The sequence below is a fragment of the Daphnia carinata genome, chromosome 4 (assembly GCF_022539665.2).
Source record: "Daphnia carinata strain CSIRO-1 chromosome 4, CSIRO_AGI_Dcar_HiC_V3, whole genome shotgun sequence".
Lineage (NCBI taxonomy): Eukaryota > Metazoa > Arthropoda > Branchiopoda > Diplostraca > Daphniidae > Daphnia > Daphnia carinata.
The window spans coordinates 4,453,659-4,471,886 of NC_081334.1; the positions used below are offsets into that span (position 1 = coordinate 4,453,659).

At 41.0% G+C, this 18,228-nt stretch overlaps 1 protein-coding gene and 1 long non-coding RNA gene across 4 annotated transcripts in view; both read right to left on the reverse strand.

Annotated features, from left to right (window-relative positions):
• Window positions 1-249: 249 nt before the first annotated feature.
• On the reverse strand, window positions 250-1,626 carry LOC130695006 (uncharacterized). Its single transcript, XR_009002235.1, has 2 exons — window positions 1,003-1,626; window positions 250-943 (listed from the first exon to the last, which is right to left on the reverse strand). It is a non-coding gene; the product is annotated as an uncharacterized LOC130695006 (long non-coding RNA).
• A 305-nt stretch (window positions 1,627-1,931) lies between these two features.
• The window catches only part of LOC130694999 (collagen alpha-1(XVIII) chain-like), a 29,069-nt gene continuing 12,772 nt past the window's right edge, over window positions 1,932-18,228 (reverse strand). The window contains exons 7-21 of one of the 3 annotated variants that reach the window (XM_059495049.1): window positions 14,859-14,918; window positions 14,574-14,748; window positions 10,748-10,851; window positions 8,743-8,862; window positions 8,405-8,605; window positions 7,279-7,980; window positions 6,765-7,065; window positions 6,323-6,399; window positions 4,976-5,068; window positions 4,696-4,818; window positions 4,506-4,523; window positions 4,344-4,364; window positions 4,069-4,170; window positions 3,800-3,892; window positions 1,932-3,583 (exon numbers count right to left, since the gene is read on the reverse strand). In XM_059495049.1, coding sequence (XP_059351032.1) covers window positions 3,140-3,583; window positions 3,800-3,892; window positions 4,069-4,170; window positions 4,344-4,364; window positions 4,506-4,523; window positions 4,696-4,818; window positions 4,976-5,068; window positions 6,323-6,399; window positions 6,765-7,065; window positions 7,279-7,980; window positions 8,405-8,605; window positions 8,743-8,862; window positions 10,748-10,851; window positions 14,574-14,748; window positions 14,859-14,918 — 2,634 coding nt within the window. In that variant the 3' untranslated portion in view covers window positions 1,932-3,139. The remainder of the gene's footprint in view (window positions 3,584-3,799; window positions 3,893-4,068; window positions 4,171-4,343; window positions 4,365-4,505; window positions 4,524-4,695; window positions 4,819-4,975; window positions 5,069-6,322; window positions 6,400-6,764; window positions 7,066-7,278; window positions 7,981-8,404; window positions 8,606-8,742; window positions 8,863-10,747; window positions 10,852-14,573; window positions 14,749-14,858; window positions 14,919-18,228) is intronic. The other 2 variants (XM_059495050.1, XM_057518115.2) reach the window with 2 other exon arrangements.

Consider the following 18,228-nt stretch of genomic DNA (forward strand, 5'->3'; position numbering starts at 1 on the left):
GGTGCTAAACAGTAAGATGTAGCGCTGGTTCTGGTGGATAATTTTGACGGTGCTTCACTGAAACTTATCTTCGATTTCGTTTTGCTCAAACGAGATTTATAATCAAAGTCTATTCTAGTTAATTTAAATAATTAATTGCTAGTCGCCTTTTTTCTCGTGTATTCTTTTTCGATGCTATGATCTGGCTGTCCAAAATAAAAGGTACGTGCCATTCAGCAGAATGAAGGGATTACATCCCTCATCCTTCGGTTTATTTTATTGTTGTATTTAAAAAAATAAATGCTGATTTTATTACACAGGGTGAAGGGGAATAGCAGCCTGGCAACCAAAAGTATTTTTATTTGGGGCTTCATACATAGAAAGAATCCCAATGCAACATTTATTTCGACCCCCCTCCTCCCCCACTCAAGCCCCAGATTTACACGTAGTTTTGGCAGTATGTTTCGCCCTCGATGGTATTTCTTCCGCCAGTTTTGCAAACGTCTAATCTCAGAAAATCTTTTTCATTTCTATTTTTGCCCTTTTGACTTCTGGTTTCAGTTGCTAAGCGCAAAGCACTAGAGGACGATTGAAAATCAGAATCAGACAGATTCCATGGATTCTCTATCGTCGATCAAATTTGCCACATGATGCATTGGTCTTGAGAACTAGAAATTGTTGGACTGAAAAAAAAATTTTAGCTTCGCACACGTTAGGCTTCCAACTTGTTTGACCGCAATGCGGCAACACACCCTATCACTAGGATGTTTAGACATCGTGATCACATTTTGGCCATACTTTCATAGCTATTCCACTGGTCTGGTAATGTCAAGCGGAGTTGCGTTGGAACTTTACCAGATTTTATTAAGTCAACTGAATCGTGATTTTTCAATTTAATGTAATGAAAATCTAATTTAATATTTCATACTCATGGTGTTGCCTTTGGTCGATTTCCTCAAAGAACCTAATCAAATGCAAGAGAAAATGTGAATGAAAGTTTCAGGTAACAAATCATATTTATACTTTTGTAGCCACCCCAATTTCATCTTTTTAACTTGTTGGTAAAGATTCATCTCTGAATCTTGTTTTTAATTATGGAATTGGCTTCATATGGCAGGACGTAGTAGGTCTACAAGGTGCACTGTCTCAACTCTGTAATCCAAAGAATAATGCCACAATACTCGACAAGATCTGTTTAAAGATTTCCTTAATTCTATGAAATGTCAATATCTTATTCCAGTGCAAAAAAGATGTAGATGAAATCCAGAAAATCCTCTTTTCATCAACACGCAACAAAGTTCTCATAATCGGTAATGATCATTGACTTTTTTGCCCTCCCACTCAACGTTATTGTCGCTTTGCGCCGTTTTGCGAGTGCTAAAAAATCACCCACATTGTGCACAACTGCTCTTTTCTGTTAAACTAGACAAAATTATTGAAATTTATTAAGGTATTCAACGTTATCACCTGTGCGGTGAATATTAATCGTAGATGCGTTATCACTTTTATTTGCATTGACTACTAACTAACTATAATCAACGATGCCATTTTGCTCTCTGGAATGGTTTTTTTTATAGACGTAAAATACGGAACAAGATCAGTATTGATAAATTTTCCCGAGACATTTTTATCAGACTTGGTTGTCGTTTTGTTTTCGAACAAAACAGCTGATCGTCTGAAAAACAATGGTAGTGGAATGAATGTGTGGCTGTGCCAACTACCACAAATATTTCAATGCGCAACGCTTCCTCAAAAAATCTTTTTGTAATAATAAATGTATTGTTTATTTTTCTCTCATTCTTGGTGTGCGTGACAAATGTACACGTCAACTCATTCCGTGACTGCAGTCTATGAACTACTTCCCAATTCCGAAGATGAGTGTTAATTAATTAAATGTACGCCGAAAACCTTGTTCCATTAGAGAAAGCAGACTTACTGGCAGACAGCGACAGTATGGACAATCAGCAAAAATGTATTTCAACAAGCTCTGGCTGGTTATGATTACAATAAAGAACACAAAAGTGATATAATAATGGGCGTGTTGCCTTTGGCAAGACATGAAGAGTTCCCATGTAGAAATGTACAAATTTCATCAAGGAAAAAAAAAAGGGGGAGGGAGATAATGATAACAATCAGAAAAGAAAACAATGAAAAATAAAAGTAAAAAGACCATATAACTCTCTTTCCAAATGACAATTCACATGTAAGGATGGTCGGTTGGGTGTACGAAGCGATGGCCGCCTCCATCGCCAAACCACCAAGAAAAGAATTACAGCAGAGAGAACAAGTAAATTTCTTTTCTTTTTCTTTTTTTTTTTCCATTTTCGAGTTGTAATTTTCTGCACTCGTCTACTTCCGAAATTCTTTTCTCCTTTCCCAAGCCCTCACGCCGGCCAGTACCACCATCGTGTGTCGAAATGGATTGTTAAAGTTGTGGCAATTCTTCGAAACAGCTGGTTATGGAAGGGTAGGGGGGAGGAACAGACCTGGCTAATTTCACCGCACGACGGGGGTAAAAGTTAGTACACGCGACACGCAAGGACAAAAACTGCGAGCGGGATCTTTTGACTACACTCAAATCAATTCTCTGACCGTCTAATGTCGGTTTCTTTCACACAAAACATTTGGAATCGAAAACCCAAAAATTACTTCTTCTTTGTCAACAAATTAAATCATAGCAAATTGATTATTTAAAAAAAAAAAAAAACTTAAACTGAAAGAGAGTTGATAATATAATTAAAGGGGATTTTTTTTTTTTTAAACGCAAAGCCAGAGACTGAAGCGTGATAGATATGTTGTAGAGATGATGTGTTAGTTTGTAACCATTAAAAAAAAAAGAAAAAAAGTCAAGAATCTTTCTGTCGTGGTATCAAAGACTTGGACGCAGAACACATTTTGTGACTGATGCAACACACACCACGAAGGAAGATTTCCACAAGAAAAAGAAATATATAAAAATAACAAACATTATTTTGTTGTTTTGCTTCAAAGGAAAAAAAGCTGCACAAGAGGCAAAGATTAAAAAAAGAAAAAAAGGAGGGATCAGCTGCCGAGTGAGGCTCCAAATAAAAATTCAAAATTTCAGACACCAAAAATGTCATCTGTTAAAACAAAAAGGAAAAATAAAAACGAAACAATGTTTTTAACCTAATAATAGCGTTCAATAAAGGGACTGAATATGGGCTTGATAATGTTCCTCGGAGATGATGTGCTCCGGCGTTCGTTTCATTCTCGAACTGCCGACGCCTTGGCTGGTGGCTTCGATGCACAGGACGACGAATCGATTCTGACACGAGAACTTGTCCTGCGCCAGCAGTTTGCCGGCGTGAACTTGCTGTTGCTGTTGCGACGGCGAGCTGCCGATAAGCGAGGCGGCCACTCCAAGGCTCTTAGGGTCGCTCGATGTCCAGGCATCGCAATACGAATCCAGCTGGCGTTCGCCGTTCGGTCCGGCTCCATGCCAGACCACCTTCTGCGGCCAGACGATGTCATTGAAAATGTTGCGGTTGTTGAAACTGTAGATGTCGTGCTGACGACTGGAAGCGAATTCGCCGGCCCTCCCGCCGCGGTACATGTCGTTCCAGGTGCGAAACAACACTTCTCCCTAGTGAGACAATTCAAAAGATAAAAAACATAATAGATTTCGTGACACGCACGTTCCAAAAAAAAAATAAATAAAATTCCAAAAAGAAAGAGGGAAAAAAAAAGAAAAAAAGAAGTTTTTTTTTTTTTTTTTTTTTTTTTTTTTTTTTCTGCTGCTCAAATTGAATATGCAACGATGAAAAGATGATTATAATGTGATGTTTTTACTACATAATACCCTAAGGTTGACGACTGGATATTCACGGTCAGATGAGCGGACGATCGTGTCAAGATTTTGGACACGCGAAGCTAAAAAAGCTCGGAACGTTCCCTTAATCAACAACGAGAGAGAGAGAGAGAGAGAGAGAGAGAGAGAGAGAGAGAGAGAGAGAAAAAATCCGATTTTAATTAAATTCGAGATAAGAAAAAAAGAAAGGTGTTGTTGCTTGTCGTCTAATTTGTTTTTTTTTTTTTTTTAAAGAAAAGAATAAAGAAAAGATATCCTACTTTGAGTCCTGCTTGACGAGCTTGTCGGAAGCACGCGTAATCCACGCGCTGGATGCCACCCATGTCTCCAGAAAGGGGTTCATTAAGTGCCACCAATCTCAACTAAATTTTCCATTTTTTTTTTTTTTTTTAAAGAAAACAAAAAAATGTACAAATTATCGTTGGCGACCAAACAGGATGTCGAAAAAGCAAAGAAAAAAAAAAAAACGACGAGTGTACAACAAGGACCATTCAAGTGATGTACTACAGCGAACGCATGCGTTTCCATTGTATACCGATGGTTTGACAGGTTCGTCCTATTTTCGCCAGCGACGCCGAAAGGCAAGTCAAATTTGAAGGAAAGGCAGCGTCCATTAACAATAGGAAATTTTTGTTTTCAATTTTTTTTTTTTGTTGAAAAAAGAAAAGACCACAAGATTAGAGTGGGGCAATCTTACCTGCCACATTTCCTCATCCTTGAATGAAAAGCATGAGGTTCAAGGCAAAAACAGACAACAAGGAAATGAAACATCTTTGTCCCCTCACTACCAACATTTCTCGAGTTTTATTCACGCAATGAAATGAAATGAAATGAAACGAAAAAAAAAACAAAAAAAAACCAAAACGAGAAATAAAAAGAAAACTTACGCTAGGCCCTTCGGCGATTTTCGGAAGCAAATTGTCGATGGCGCTGGCCGGCGTCGGTTTCAATGTGGTCGGCGGCGCAATTGTTGTCGTCGTCGGCGCCGGCAACGGAACGAAATTGCCCATCTTTTTTTTTTTTTCATTTTTCATTGGCACACAAATCAAAACATTATCGTGTGTCTGTTCATTTCTCACATAACAACAATTTTTCTCAAATCCTTTTCAACAGCGTCACGAATGCAAAAGTTCAAATCCAAAAAAAAAAAAAAAAAAATGAACTCACAGAGATGTATTGCCATCCTTTACGGACGCGGACTAGAAGACTCTCCTCTTCGTAGAGGTAGGCGATCGTTCCGACGGGGCTGATGTCGGAAATCTGCGTACGACACACAAGAAAGAAAAGAGACGTTAAAAATAGCCTTACGGTTCATTAGAGAGAGAGAGAGAGACACACGGCGCTCAGGTGAGAAGGAATGACACACTGCCGTTAATGGACTTGTCCAATCTACTTTCAACCTTCTTTTCTCGTACATAAAAAAAAAAAAAACGAACCCTGAAAAGAAAGAGAAGACGTGGCTTTTCGTTTAACGATGACACACGGCCGTTAAAAACAAAACAAATCCTTTTTTTTCTTTTTTTCTATTCCCCCCCCCCTCCAATAACCCAACCCATGCGAAAAAGGAAATCTTCTTTTTGTTGCTGTCGATGTTTCTTGCTAGCATTTTGTCATCATCATTCGATCCCATCGGTCGTTCACGTCGACCATTTGTTAGACAAACGGCTGATGTTTTTTTTTTTTTTTTTTTTTTTTCTTCTCATTTTATGTCGTTGAAAATGTCAGGGGCTCGTCACGGGGTCCTTCTGTCTCTCCGCGTCGTGCGCGATCACAATCGATAAAAGCTCAACGCCACCTGGCCCAACACTTGCAGGCCATCGAGAGAGCCACACGTCCAAATACACACAAGTGGTTCCAGCTGTACCGCGGCCTTTTTAAACTAGGACAGACAAAAAAAAACAAAAAAAAAAAAACAAGGTCGTAGAACCGGCCTTCTTCGCTTGTTTGTTCCGTTCAGACAGCGGGGGGAGTGCTTGAAGTGGCCTTTCTTTTCTTTTTATTCGCTACACAGGACGCGCACATTTATTTCTTTTTCCCGATGAGTACAAAAGACGCACCATTTTCCCATCTGGATTTTCGCATTTTTTTTTTTTTTTTCTTTCTTCTTTTCGCTATGCAACGTCCTTTTTTTTTTTTATGCGTTAGTACTGAAGTCCTAAGGATTTAGTCAGAAATGGTCATTATGTCCATCGACAGGTAACAAGATCCGCCAGCGTATTTTCTCTTCTTCTTAAAGGCGACACACGAGACTTTTAAGTACACACAATAAACGTAAAGTCTAAAGCAAGAAAGAAAGTGACTTGAACGAGCGGCCAAAACGAATTCAGAAAAAAAAGGGGGGGGGCCTTGCCTCTTTTTTTTTTTTTCTTCAATGCCCGACCTATTGATGACGCCCCGTAGTCTATTTGATTTTTATTTGGGAAAACGAAAAAGATGAACAACAGGTAGGAAAAAGGAGAACGCCAAGAGATAAGTTGAAATCTCGTCGTTTTTTTTGTTTGTTTTTTTTGTTACCTTGAAAAGAGCTTCCATATTGGTGACAATGATGGCTCCCGGCACCACTTTCTGATTCTCCTCGCCTTGTGACGATCCTACAAGCGAAATTTGCACGTTTACTTTCAATGACATAAAAAAAAATAAATCCACTTTCAAAATGCAAATTATTTTGAAATGCATGCCATGATGCGACAACGTGCTACCTGGTTGATTGTAGTTGACGAAACTGCGGAGTTCGTGAAAAGCTCCGCGGTTTTTGGAGCCTTTTTTTTTTTTTTTTTTTTTTTTTGCATTCGTAGTTTACATATTTTTTTTTTTTAAGGGGTTTTGTTAGTTTTAATTGATCCAAAGCAGCAGGAAAAATGTAAAAGGTCAATCACGATTACTAGCAATTAGTTCTTTTCCGTTTAATTAAATAATAAGCAGAAAAAAAAAAAAAAGAAAAATATATTCCTTTTACCTGGTCTAGACGAACCACTTGGAGGACCTGGGGGTCCCGGTGGCCCAGGAGGTCCTGGAGGACCAGGAATAGGATGAGCAGCTTGATGATGAAACGAGGGAGGACTGGCAGGGCCTGGTGGACCTGGAGGTCCTGGTAGTCCGTCACGGCCGTTGATTCCTGGAGTGCCAGGTTTGCCTGGTGCTCCAGTATCACCTTTGGGTCCCGGTGAGCTACCCAGGAATCCACTAGATGTCCCTGGTTCACCTTTAGCTCCCGGTAAGCCGGGTGGGCCCATCGCACCTGGACGACCAACACGACCCTATGGCGTAGAACAAGATCTTCATTTTTTTAAACGTCCACAGATTTAGAAAACTGGACTTGGATTTTCATTTTTTTGCTGATGAGCTCAACAAGACGTTTACCTTCTACCAAATGTCCGTGAATTTGCATAAAATGACGTTTGAAGTTTGGTTAATAAAAAGAACGCATTTCTTTTGACAACACAAACGGAAATTGAATTGTTTTTTTTTACCTGGTAGCCGGGGATACCGATTTCACCGTTGTCGCCAGCAGGACCCGAAGGTCCTGGTGAGCCTGGAGGACCAGGTTTGCCTCTTTTGCCCCGTTCTCCTTGATCGCCCTTCATCCCTGCCAGACTCGAGATGACCGAAGTAGGTCCAGCTGGTCCAACGGGACCGGCCGGGCCGGCAGGTCCGACATCGCCTTTAGTTCCTGGCAGTCCCGGTTCTCCAGCGTCGCCTTTCGCACCAGCGAGACCCATGATGCCCTGTGCTCCTCGATCGCCTTTGTCGCCCGGCTCTCCTTTCGTCCCTTTGGGCCATTTGGACGAACCAAATAGCGGCCCGCCACCCGATCCCACGTCCATATCGTCCAGCTGCATGGGGCTAGAAGGACCAGGCGGACCGGGCAGTCCCGGCAGACCGCGTTCCCCAGCTTCGCCTTTGGTACCCGGTCGTCCGTTTTCTCCCGGCAGTCCGGGCATTCCGTCGAGGCCTGGAGATCCTTGATCGCCTTTGGTTCCAGGAGTTCCATCCTTGCCAGGATGTCCGCGTTCTCCGTCGTTGCCAGTGTCTCCTTTAACGCCACGTTCGCCTTTGGGTCCCGGATCTCCTCTTTCGCCTCTCGGTCCCGGTTTGCCATTCATTCCAGCATCCCCTTTAGGTCCTGGACTTCCTGGTCGGCCTAAAGCTCCATAACCCGATCCAAATCCATCCTGTTTTTTTTTTTTTTGTTTTTTTGTTTGTTTTTTTTAAAGAATAGGAAATACAAATGTTAAGACACGCGCCCCAAAATACACTGAATGTATCAAACCAAATTAAAAACGCCAAAAATAACTCGTGTTGAAGTTGAATAATTCTGTAGTCACGAGCCAAACGAAACCAAAAAAAAAAAAAGTCCAGGGGAATGTAAGGAGAGAGAGAGAGATAGACGAAAAAAGGGGGGGGGGGGCAAAAAGGAAGTACCTTGTACATATTCCTCGGTTTCCAATCCGTCTTGAGAGAAACGCGTGTTAAAGTCAATATTGAGTTAAGCCAAACAAAGCGCCAAGATGATGAATGACAAAGTCAAAGAATTTTCTTTCTTGACGAAATCAAAAGAGAAAAAAAAAAAAAAAAGCAGGGGGCGAAAATACTCACTTCGAGAATGAGAGGTCCGCTGGCCACACCCGGTGGTCCTGGCAGTCCCGGGTTGCCAGGAATTCCTGGAAGTCCATCACGACCTGGCTCGCCTTTCGGACCAGTCTGTCCTTCCTTGCCAATTGGGCCGGCATCTCCGCGCTCGCCTTTATCTCCAGCTGGGCCAGCAGGTCCTGTAGGTCCGATTGGCCCTTGGGCGCCCTGCCCAAAACAACAACAACAAGACGCCGATGAAACAGCATTTAAAAAAAAAAAAAAAAATGGAATTATTATTATTATTATTATTATTTTTTTTTTTTGTTGCTATCGGCAAAATGTCATCAGTTGGTCGACAGTACCGGAATGCCCGTCATGCCAGGTTTGCCGTCGACGCCCGGTGGGCCAGGCACGCCCTGTTTGACTTGTTCGGCCAGCTTTGAGATGATAGAGGTCTCGTTGCATCCACAAACGCCGCCGCCCTTTTGTTTTTTTTTTTGTTTTTTTTTTTTTTATTTATGAAAAGAAGAACATGAAAAGAAAAAAGAAAAAGATAAAAACAAACAATGAAGTAAGCGCCTTGAAGTTGGAATTTCAATGTCCGTAATTGATCGTAAATGGAATCAATTTGCGGTGCAGCAAAAAGAGGGGCGCCCCGTCTCTACTGGAGAGCAAAGGCAAAACAGAGGCCCAACCCTTTTGCCATCGTCTTCAAGAGGCTGCGCCAATCTCTGCTTTTCATCACGCTCCCACTTCACTGTTAGTAGCCGGTAATTGAAAAGATCGTGACCGGCCGCTATCAAACTGTTGTACGTATCTGGTCATCGTCTCAAACTCTCTGCCTCCTCTTTTCCTCGTAGCTTTAACAACGTTTATCATCATTATTCAAAAGAGGGCCACTTGTACTTGCTTTAAAGTGAGCTTTAAATTTCCTTTTTCCCTTTGTGTTTTTCGTTCGTGTAGATATCAGACAACGAGAAATTTGGAGAAAAAAAAAAAAAAAAAAAAAAAAAAAAACACACAAAAACTGATTAGATGAGGATTTACAGTTGTTTAAATCACGCCACCCGAGGGCGACACGAACCCCTTTTCTTTCCCCCCCCCCCCCACCGCACCCCTCACCCATCATCTTTGTCTTTCGTAACGGACAGCCTTAACAACATCATCATCATTCAGACAAAGGGCAGGAGGGTTATTCTTTTCTTTTGTTTTTTTGTTTTTGTTTTTGTTTTTTGAAATAATCCCGAATAAAAGAAAAGGATAAAAGTGGCAGACGAAAAATGCCGGCGGATGAGCGATCATTTTTGGCGCATTCGTTATTATAGAGACATGCGCACGAGAAAAAAAAAGAAAGAAACAAGATGAATACGACGTACACATAGTCGGGAAAAGATCAAAGTTTGTCTTGGTTTTGGCTCGATCGCTTGTTGCCAGGTCACGATCTTCTTTGCTTATCACGCGCATATCAAATGGCGGTAGGAGAAGGTGGAAATTGACGTGTCAATAGCGACAAACCATTTTCCCTCTTTTCTTTCGACGTTCTTCTTCTTCTTCTTCTCAGACTTTTTTCATCAAGCAGACACAATTGACCGGAGGCCTTTCAGGTGTCTCTCTGGCAGATGCCAATGGCGCAAGTGATTAGGTTGTCGAAGAAATCGGCTGATGGATGGCCGAACAACAAGCCATTCGGGATAAATAAGAGGCGGTTTTTGTGGCACATCAAAGAGCAAAACCTTTACATATTTTATTTTTATTTTTATTTTTTTTTTTTTTTTCCTTGGCTGGCGGGGGTGATTTGAGCGTAGAAAAAAAAAAAAAAATAGATATCCATCAATGTTTAAGCTAACAAGTGTTGCGGGCCAATAAGATTGAACGACATTGTTTCCCAATTAAAAAAAAAAAAAAAAAAAAAGTCGAAGGGGGGTGGGTTTCGAACGACACCAATGTTGTTTTGGTTTTTATCACGTTGGACTGTTGGGCTGTGGCCATCAATCGGCTTAAGTCACACGAGTCGAAGGCGGACATCATGTCAAGATTCACGTTCGAGATACGCTCGTTACGCTTTGGCATCCATTAAATTTAGAATTAAAAAAAAAAAAAAAATAAAAATAAAAGGAGTTTTTTTTTTTTTTTGTTTTTGTTTTTGAACCGGTTGTGTTTGTTTAGTTTGCCTAACTCGTCGTCCGTTCAACTGACAGTGAATTTCGAATGAGGGCCAATCAACGTCACATTTCGCCGATTAAGGGCAATAACAGTAACCGCCATCCAAACGTCGAGACCCAATCTAAAATGGACGCGTGTTTTTGTATCGAGAGAAAACAAACGTCCGCAGTTTCAAAATGCAAATGAGAGGGTTAAAAAACTCACCCGCTCTGCGTCTCCCTTTTCGCCTTTCTCTCCGCGTTCGCCCGGCTCGCCCTTTTCGCTGCAACGGAATCCGTTCTGCATTCCGTGCATTTCTCGTACAATTCCTGTTCAACACATCAAGAAACATCCTTTTATTTGTTGATTGACATTTGAGAAGAGAAAAAGGTTTCAAATACGGACGGGGGGGGGGGGGGATCCAAAAAAAAAAAAAAAAAAGGTCCGTGGTTTGGACGGAGATGTTACGAAATACAGTGGCCGTGACCGTCGATATGGAGCAGCGCTACTTGGCCCCCCCCCCCCCCAAAAAAAAAAAAAAAAAAAAACTCGGTCGCATCTGTCAACGCCCTCGAATAAATCGCTCACTAGAAAATGCCAACAGAAAAATAAAAACCCCTGTCTCTCCGTCTGTTGCATGTTAAGGTAGGCGGGATTGGGCGCATCGTTGACGGCCGAGGAACATAAAAGAAAAGAAGCTTTTCCTACTGATGAACGACCTTTTTTTTTTTCTTTTTTTTTTTTTCTTTTTTTTTTTTGCTTTACGTCCGACGAAAACGAAAAGAGGCGGTAACAGAGTGGACCTGTCTGGTCGTCCATCTCTTTGACCAGCTTCGTCCGAGAGCAGCGGGTAGGTGGTAGGGCCAAGTCTCGTGCACAGGCTCCGTTGCGTTCAACATTTGATGAATAATGAGCTGGTTTTCGTAGCGACTCGGCGCCAATACATTTCAGATTCAATTTCACGCTCATGTTGGGTGCGCACGGCCGTAATCGACCTCGTCGCAGCTGATACCTTCCAGCTGACATCATCCTCTTCTTGACGCTCATCCCTTTGCATTACGTGAGCAGCACACGATACCCCTGCCGTCCGTTCAGTTTTGTCATTGGAAAGAGAACCCCTTGCGCTGGAATCTGTTCAAAAGAACAAAAGGGAGGAGGGCAGAGACCCAAACTATCGTATGGCCCATCGCACCCAAACATGTTTTAGGGGAGGAGGGATTTATTTTTATTGATAGAAAGAGATACGCGTATGAACGGGATTGATTACGTCTTTCATCTCGGGATCGTCATTCGGAATCTCGTCGACACTGATATGCCCCACAAGAGACTTTTCGAATTTGATTCCTAATCTTATCCTCGGTTTTCGTCGCCGGGTCGCAATCCACAAACACAATTTGCATATCACATTCAGACATCCGACCTTTTCATTTAAAAAAAAAAAAACAAACCGATTTTTTTTTTTTCTTTGTGTCTCGAACGAAAAACAAAAAAATTATAGAACACGCGTTTGTTTTTTGTTTTTTTTTTTTTCGTATCGGATTGGGTTTGGCAGGAATGGGCGATCATAAATTTTTTTTTTTTTCACAGAGCTCCAAACGTGAATATCTAAAGGGGGGGAGCGGTATTGTGTTGCGCAGACTTTCTTCAAAAGACGAGGAAAGTTGTGTGTCGAAACAAACGACGAACGCGTATTGAAAAAAAAAAAAAAAAAAAAAAAAGAAAAAAAAAACGCGCTTAAAAAAAGAGTTAAGAACTACGAGCGGGGCCCGACGAATGCGAACCTCGTCTCTGGCCGGATGCCAAAAGGCGGCCTGCACTTTCTTTTAAGCGTTGATCGATGACACCAAGTTGATGGAGCAGTTCGCAAACAGGCGCGTACACACACCTGTGTGTGTGTGTGTTACTCTATGCGAGAGCTTCTTCTATACCAGACCGGCTATCTTTAAAAACACACGCCATTTCGTTTTTTTTTTTTTTTTTTTTTTTTTTTTTTTTTTTCGTATGTAATGTTGACGGACCCCGAACTTCCCGTTCCCAGGACCTACATACCGCTCCCAGTGTGATTGATCAAAAAAAAAACGCAAAAGATTCTCTTTCCTCATTTTCTTTTTGCCTGCGTCTTTGTTTTGTTTTTTTTTTTTTTATTCATTTGCCACTTGTACTCGTATTGAATCGAATGTCTCTCATTCCGCTATTTCTTTATTGGCGTACTGGCAACGCTGTGTTTTCTTTCAAAAAAAAAAAAAAGAAAAGAAAAAGAAAAAAGAAAAGAAAAATGTACGAGGAAAAAATCATCAAGACTCTTATGCCCCTGTTGAATAATTGTTCCTCTGCTGCTGTTGTTGTTGCTGGCACACAAAGTAGCCCCACATTAGCGTCGAGTGAAGAAAGATAAACTTGTTTCTCTTGTCGACAAGACGAAAGCAAACAAAACAAAAAAAAAAAAAAGAAAAAGAAAAAGAAAGAACGCGCGTTTTTCTTTTCTTTTTTTTTTTCCACGAATAATAAGAATAAACAACACACCTGGACGGTAGGCGTTTTGTTTGGTTGTTATTTTGCCTGCATATATATATACATGTGTTTGTCCCGAAATAAAATGCGCCAACTATTGCTAGACTAAACTGCTGTCGTGTAGAGGAGGAGAAGGACGGGCCCAACGAGGAAATGTGTGTAGTAGCCCATTGTTACACGAGTCTCGTTTTCTTTTTGTGTTTGACATCCGCTGAGAAGAGCCACCACCTCGACATCCAGGAGAAAATCCAACCGTACGTCATGTCGATGCGAGCACATGATTCTGTTGTCATCAGACGCAAAGGCTTTCTCAATTAACATTCCTAGACCGAGGGACTTTTTTTTTGTTGTTGTTGTTGTTATCGTGAAAGATAAACAATTCAGATTATGTCATTCCGATTTTGTTCTTCAAAAGGGGAAAGAAAAACAAAAGAGTTGTGCCAAGCGCATTTACCAAACGATGACTTGGCATACGATCCACCCCCCTTTTTTTTTTTTTTTATTTATAGACGTCCAGACGTCACCCCTTTTTCTTTCAAAACGAAATTCTTTTTTTTTTTTTTTTTAATTCTCCTTTTGTTACTACAAGACACTCAAACAATATGGCCATTATTTATTTCTCCTCCCACCTAAACGCGTTATCTAATAGTTAAAAAAAAAAAAAATAAATAAATAAATTCCCCAATCAATTGAACGTTTGACGTTGAACATCTGTAAAGGTCGACTACAATAGGTCACCACACGATCCCATTCGGTAGGCAATATTTAAAGAGAGGAGGGAGTTGCCTCACCCCAGTGCCTTGTTGATCCTGCGCTTCTTTTGTTGTGCGTTTACGCGATGCAACAGATAACCTCACGTAGGTCACGACTAGTCATAACTCAAAGACTCCCCCCCTCCTCCACCTACTCCACCTACCCCAGTGTGTGTGTGTGTGTGTGTGTGTGACCCCTTTGGCCCAAAACTCATTCGACATGGGGAGATTCATGACGGTCGTACGGGACGTTCTTCCTGATTGACAAGCGCCATTACAAGCTCCTCCCATTTGGCTGGAAAACACTCAAGACGCACTTCTACCACCAACCCCCATCGGAAAGTCGAGAAAGAAAAGAAAAAGAAAAAGAAAAAGATAAAATAGAAAAAATAGAAAAAAAAAAGGCAAAGACACGACTTTGATCCAGGAGCTACGGGCAAATGGCGACGTTGAAGAATGTTAAAAGCAATCGTGCAACACGCGCGCGCGCCTCCCGATAGAGAGCGCAGCAACACAGCCGACCAGCAAGTCCACGCCACTCACGGGCAATTAGGCGGCCGTCATAAACCACCGCTAGACTAACCCAACCGAAAAAGAAAACGGCGGGTGACTGACTCGACATGGAAAAAAAAAAAAAAAAAAAAAAAACCCCTTGAGCTTGGAGTGACGCACGTCACCTGGCCGCCGTCATTTTCACGACGCCTCAAAAACAACACGGCCATATAAAAAAAAAAAAAACTTTTTCTTATTTTCTAAAAAAAAAAAAAAAAAAAGAAAGAAAGTCTTACCGACAACGTCGGGCGACACGGGCGGAGGGGGAGGCGGATGAGGTGGCGAACACGGCGGAAGCGGTTGAGATGGATCGAGCAGTCCGGCTGTTGACGACGGCGAATTCTTGTCAATCGATGAAGAGTCGATGCCCGATCCGATATCCGGATCTTCGCCATCCGTTTCCGAATCCACCTGTTTTCCCATTTGAAAAGTACGTTCATTAGATGCGATCAAATGGAAAGCGATTGAAATAATAAATGGCAAAATAATAACTAAAACAAAAAAAGAAAAGGAGTAAATACATCGAAATTGTTCACCAGGGAATCGTCGAGATCGAAATCACCGGAACCATCTCCAGAAAACTAAAAAAAAAAAAAAAAAAAAACCAAAAACAAATAAATGAAACTGAAAAATAACCAAAAATAAAAGAATTGAAATAAACAATGAAATAAAGAGAAATCATTCCGAGTACACAAGCAAAAAAAAATAAATAATAATAATAATAATAATAAAAGAAATTGGAAACGAGTGATGATGTCACGCTTAGAAAATGCGCCGCAAGAAACGAACGAATGAAACGAGTATATATATATATAGTCTCATTTGAATATTTCACGTTCACAAACAGGTCAGAGTTCGAGGTGGCTCAAACTTTGAGTGTACGTCAAATAGCTCTCTGCCTGTTGCAAGAGCGTCGGTATACCTCCAAAAGAATTCGATTATTTATAGACTCTTTTTTTTTTTTTTTTTTTTTTTTTTGCCTGTGCGCGGCTCGAGAAAAACGACAGACTTTTATCTCCTCTCCAAAATTCAATGTTGATTCAAAATCCAGCACAGCAAACAACAGCGGCTACGTACACTACATTCGTCCGTCTCGATCATGTGCAACGTTTTTGATTTGTTTGTTTTGTTTTGTTTTGTTTTTTCTCTCACGAAGGTCGTCAGTTTGATACGCAAAAAGACGACACGAAACACGAAACACTGGCCTTATCAAGTCGAATGCGTAGTATAACACGGTCAATGTTATAGCCGAATGAGCACACGTATATATATATATATAGAATGTTTCGATGGGGCGAGTCCATTAATAACCACCAGTGGAAAACAGACTGTGAAACATCTCATTGCAGCAGCATCTCTTTCCCTCTGCCCATCTTCTGACACTTTTCTTTTTTTTTTTTTTTTTTTCTTTTTCCTTATTGTTTGTCTGTCGATTTGCCCTCTCCTTGTCCGTTCTGATCAGAGCACACCATCTCTCTTTTTGGGGGCCGTTCTTTATAACACGCCAGATTGTCTCTTGCAACCCAACCGCTGCGGAGCTCTTCGTTTCTCTTGACATTCCAATTACCACGCTCGTTCCAAACACACACACACACACACACACACACACACACACACACCACAATGTCTTGGCACTAAAAGCATAGATCCCCCTTCCCCTCCCATCTGCACGGTGATTACATTCTCCTTTTTATTCGGAAAACAAAACAAAAAGGTGAAAATCATTCGACAAATATTCGTTTTGTCACGCGGGAAAAAAAACCACACCCCGCCACACAAACGCAAATTGTGCCGCATCATTTCCAATCTTTTTTGTTTTTTTGTTTTTTTGTTTTTTTGTTTTTTGCGCCAACGGCCGTTCAACTCTTTTCCTAAAAGATAATAATCGAATGAAATAGAATCGAGACCTGGTGAACCGTTACGTGTTGATACGTGGCCGCAAAAAAACAAAAAAAACAAAAAAAAACGAGACGACCGTTTCTAATTCCTCCACCTCCTCCACCTCAAATAAAAGAGTGTAGTGCGTAGACGATCACGATTCTCATTTTTTTTCCGATTCAATCAACACAGACACATGGCACTTTGCGGTTTGTTTTTTTTTTTTTTTTTTATCCAAACTGTTTTAAAAAGTTGAACGATGCGAGTAGAAAAAAAAAAAAAACGGGGCAAAATAGCGAAATGAAATTGAATGTCGTCTGAAAATTGTTTGCGATGAAAATGTGTGGCCGAAACGTGGAAGAGAGAAAAGAATAATGAAGACGTTTCCTTCCTTTGTTTGGCTGAGAATGACATGACAGGCGAAATGGTGCCGACGTCTTGATATTTCTCTCTCTCTTTGACGTTTCAATATAACGCACGAACGGACGCAAGGAACCAACAGCGTTCCAAAAAGAAACCCAAGTTCCTTATTGAGGCAAACGACATGTTTATAGTCGCCGATAACGAAGCCTGGCGTGACCAACGGCACGGCCAAACACGCACGTACCCTCATCTCCCTCATCATTTTTTTTTTCTTTCTTTCTTTAACCAATCAAAAATAATAATAAAAAAAAAAAGGGCCACAAAGAATCGAATAAAATTTCCCAAAATTGTCTTTCACGCGCGACATCGAGCGGCCGAAACTATTCGCAACGTTTTTAAAACGAAATAGAGCTGATTCACATGCGGATCGGATGGCATTGTTTTGTCTTGTTCCACCATTTCCTTCGTCTTTTCTTTATAAAAAAAAACAAAAAAAAACAAGAAAATAAATCAGCGACATTCGGGTGTCAAAGATCACGAAAGTGTTGGAGCCAGGGCGACACAGCGGACAGACTTTGTGCGATATCTGCAGCAATTCTTTCACTGCCTCAGCATGGAACAATTGGCTAATGTAATCGAGAATCAACTATCGCTCGAGGTGGCCATTTTCAAGTCGTTGAAAAAAAACAAAAAAGAAAAAAGGAGAATCACTCGTTGCAATCAAAAGAGACTCTTTAAGAGAAAAAAAAAAAAAAAAGAAAAGGAATGAAAATATTCGACGTTGTCGTCTCACGGATGTTTCGCTTGGTGCCGGATGTGGAAGGTGCGACCGTGAGAGATCCGCCCCTTTCAAGGACGACGCGATCTATTCTTCTCTGATTACACGAAATCACAATAATCGAATGGTAAAAAACGAACAAATAAACAAAATCAAGACTTTTTTTTTTTTTCTTTTCTCGATCATCATCGTCCTCCTCATTTCTTGGTCGTGTTGCTATGCCTTTCCTTTCGGACTTGAACGCTCATAGAAAAGCAGACAGGAAATTGGAAATTCGTCTGGGGGGGGCTCTCACTTTTGTCACGCTGCTAGAATCAAACGCTCGGAACACACACAACGTTTTCCCGGACGACGCAACAACAACATGGACGTGCTCCAGCATCAACAAAATCTACGTTTTTTTTTTTTTTTTCAAATCCACCGAAATTTCAATGTAGCGTGCGGAGACGTGAGATTCCGGACGTGACTCGTCTCCACATTATTTCCTACACACACACACACACACACACACACATCCCCTCCCCCATTTTTTATTAGCCTGGCCAGTGAGCATATCATCAACGATGACGAATCTATACGTTTCTTGTTTTGTTTTTTTTGCTTTCTGTCTGCGCCCTATAAAAATAAAATAAAATAAAAAAAAAAAACATGGAAATAAAACAATGAAAAATGTACTAGCGGCGTAGCCTCTAACCTCAATTAAAAAGCTTTAAAAAGAAAATGTTTATTTTTAACTCGAAAATTCAAAATGTAGTCTACTTCGCTATATAAGGACGTGTTCCGGGAGTCTGCCGTAAGTCTGGCTATTCCTTTCTCTTTTTTTTCTTTTCCTTCACGGGTTTTAAATCAGAGCAGACGCTGGCCAACATGTT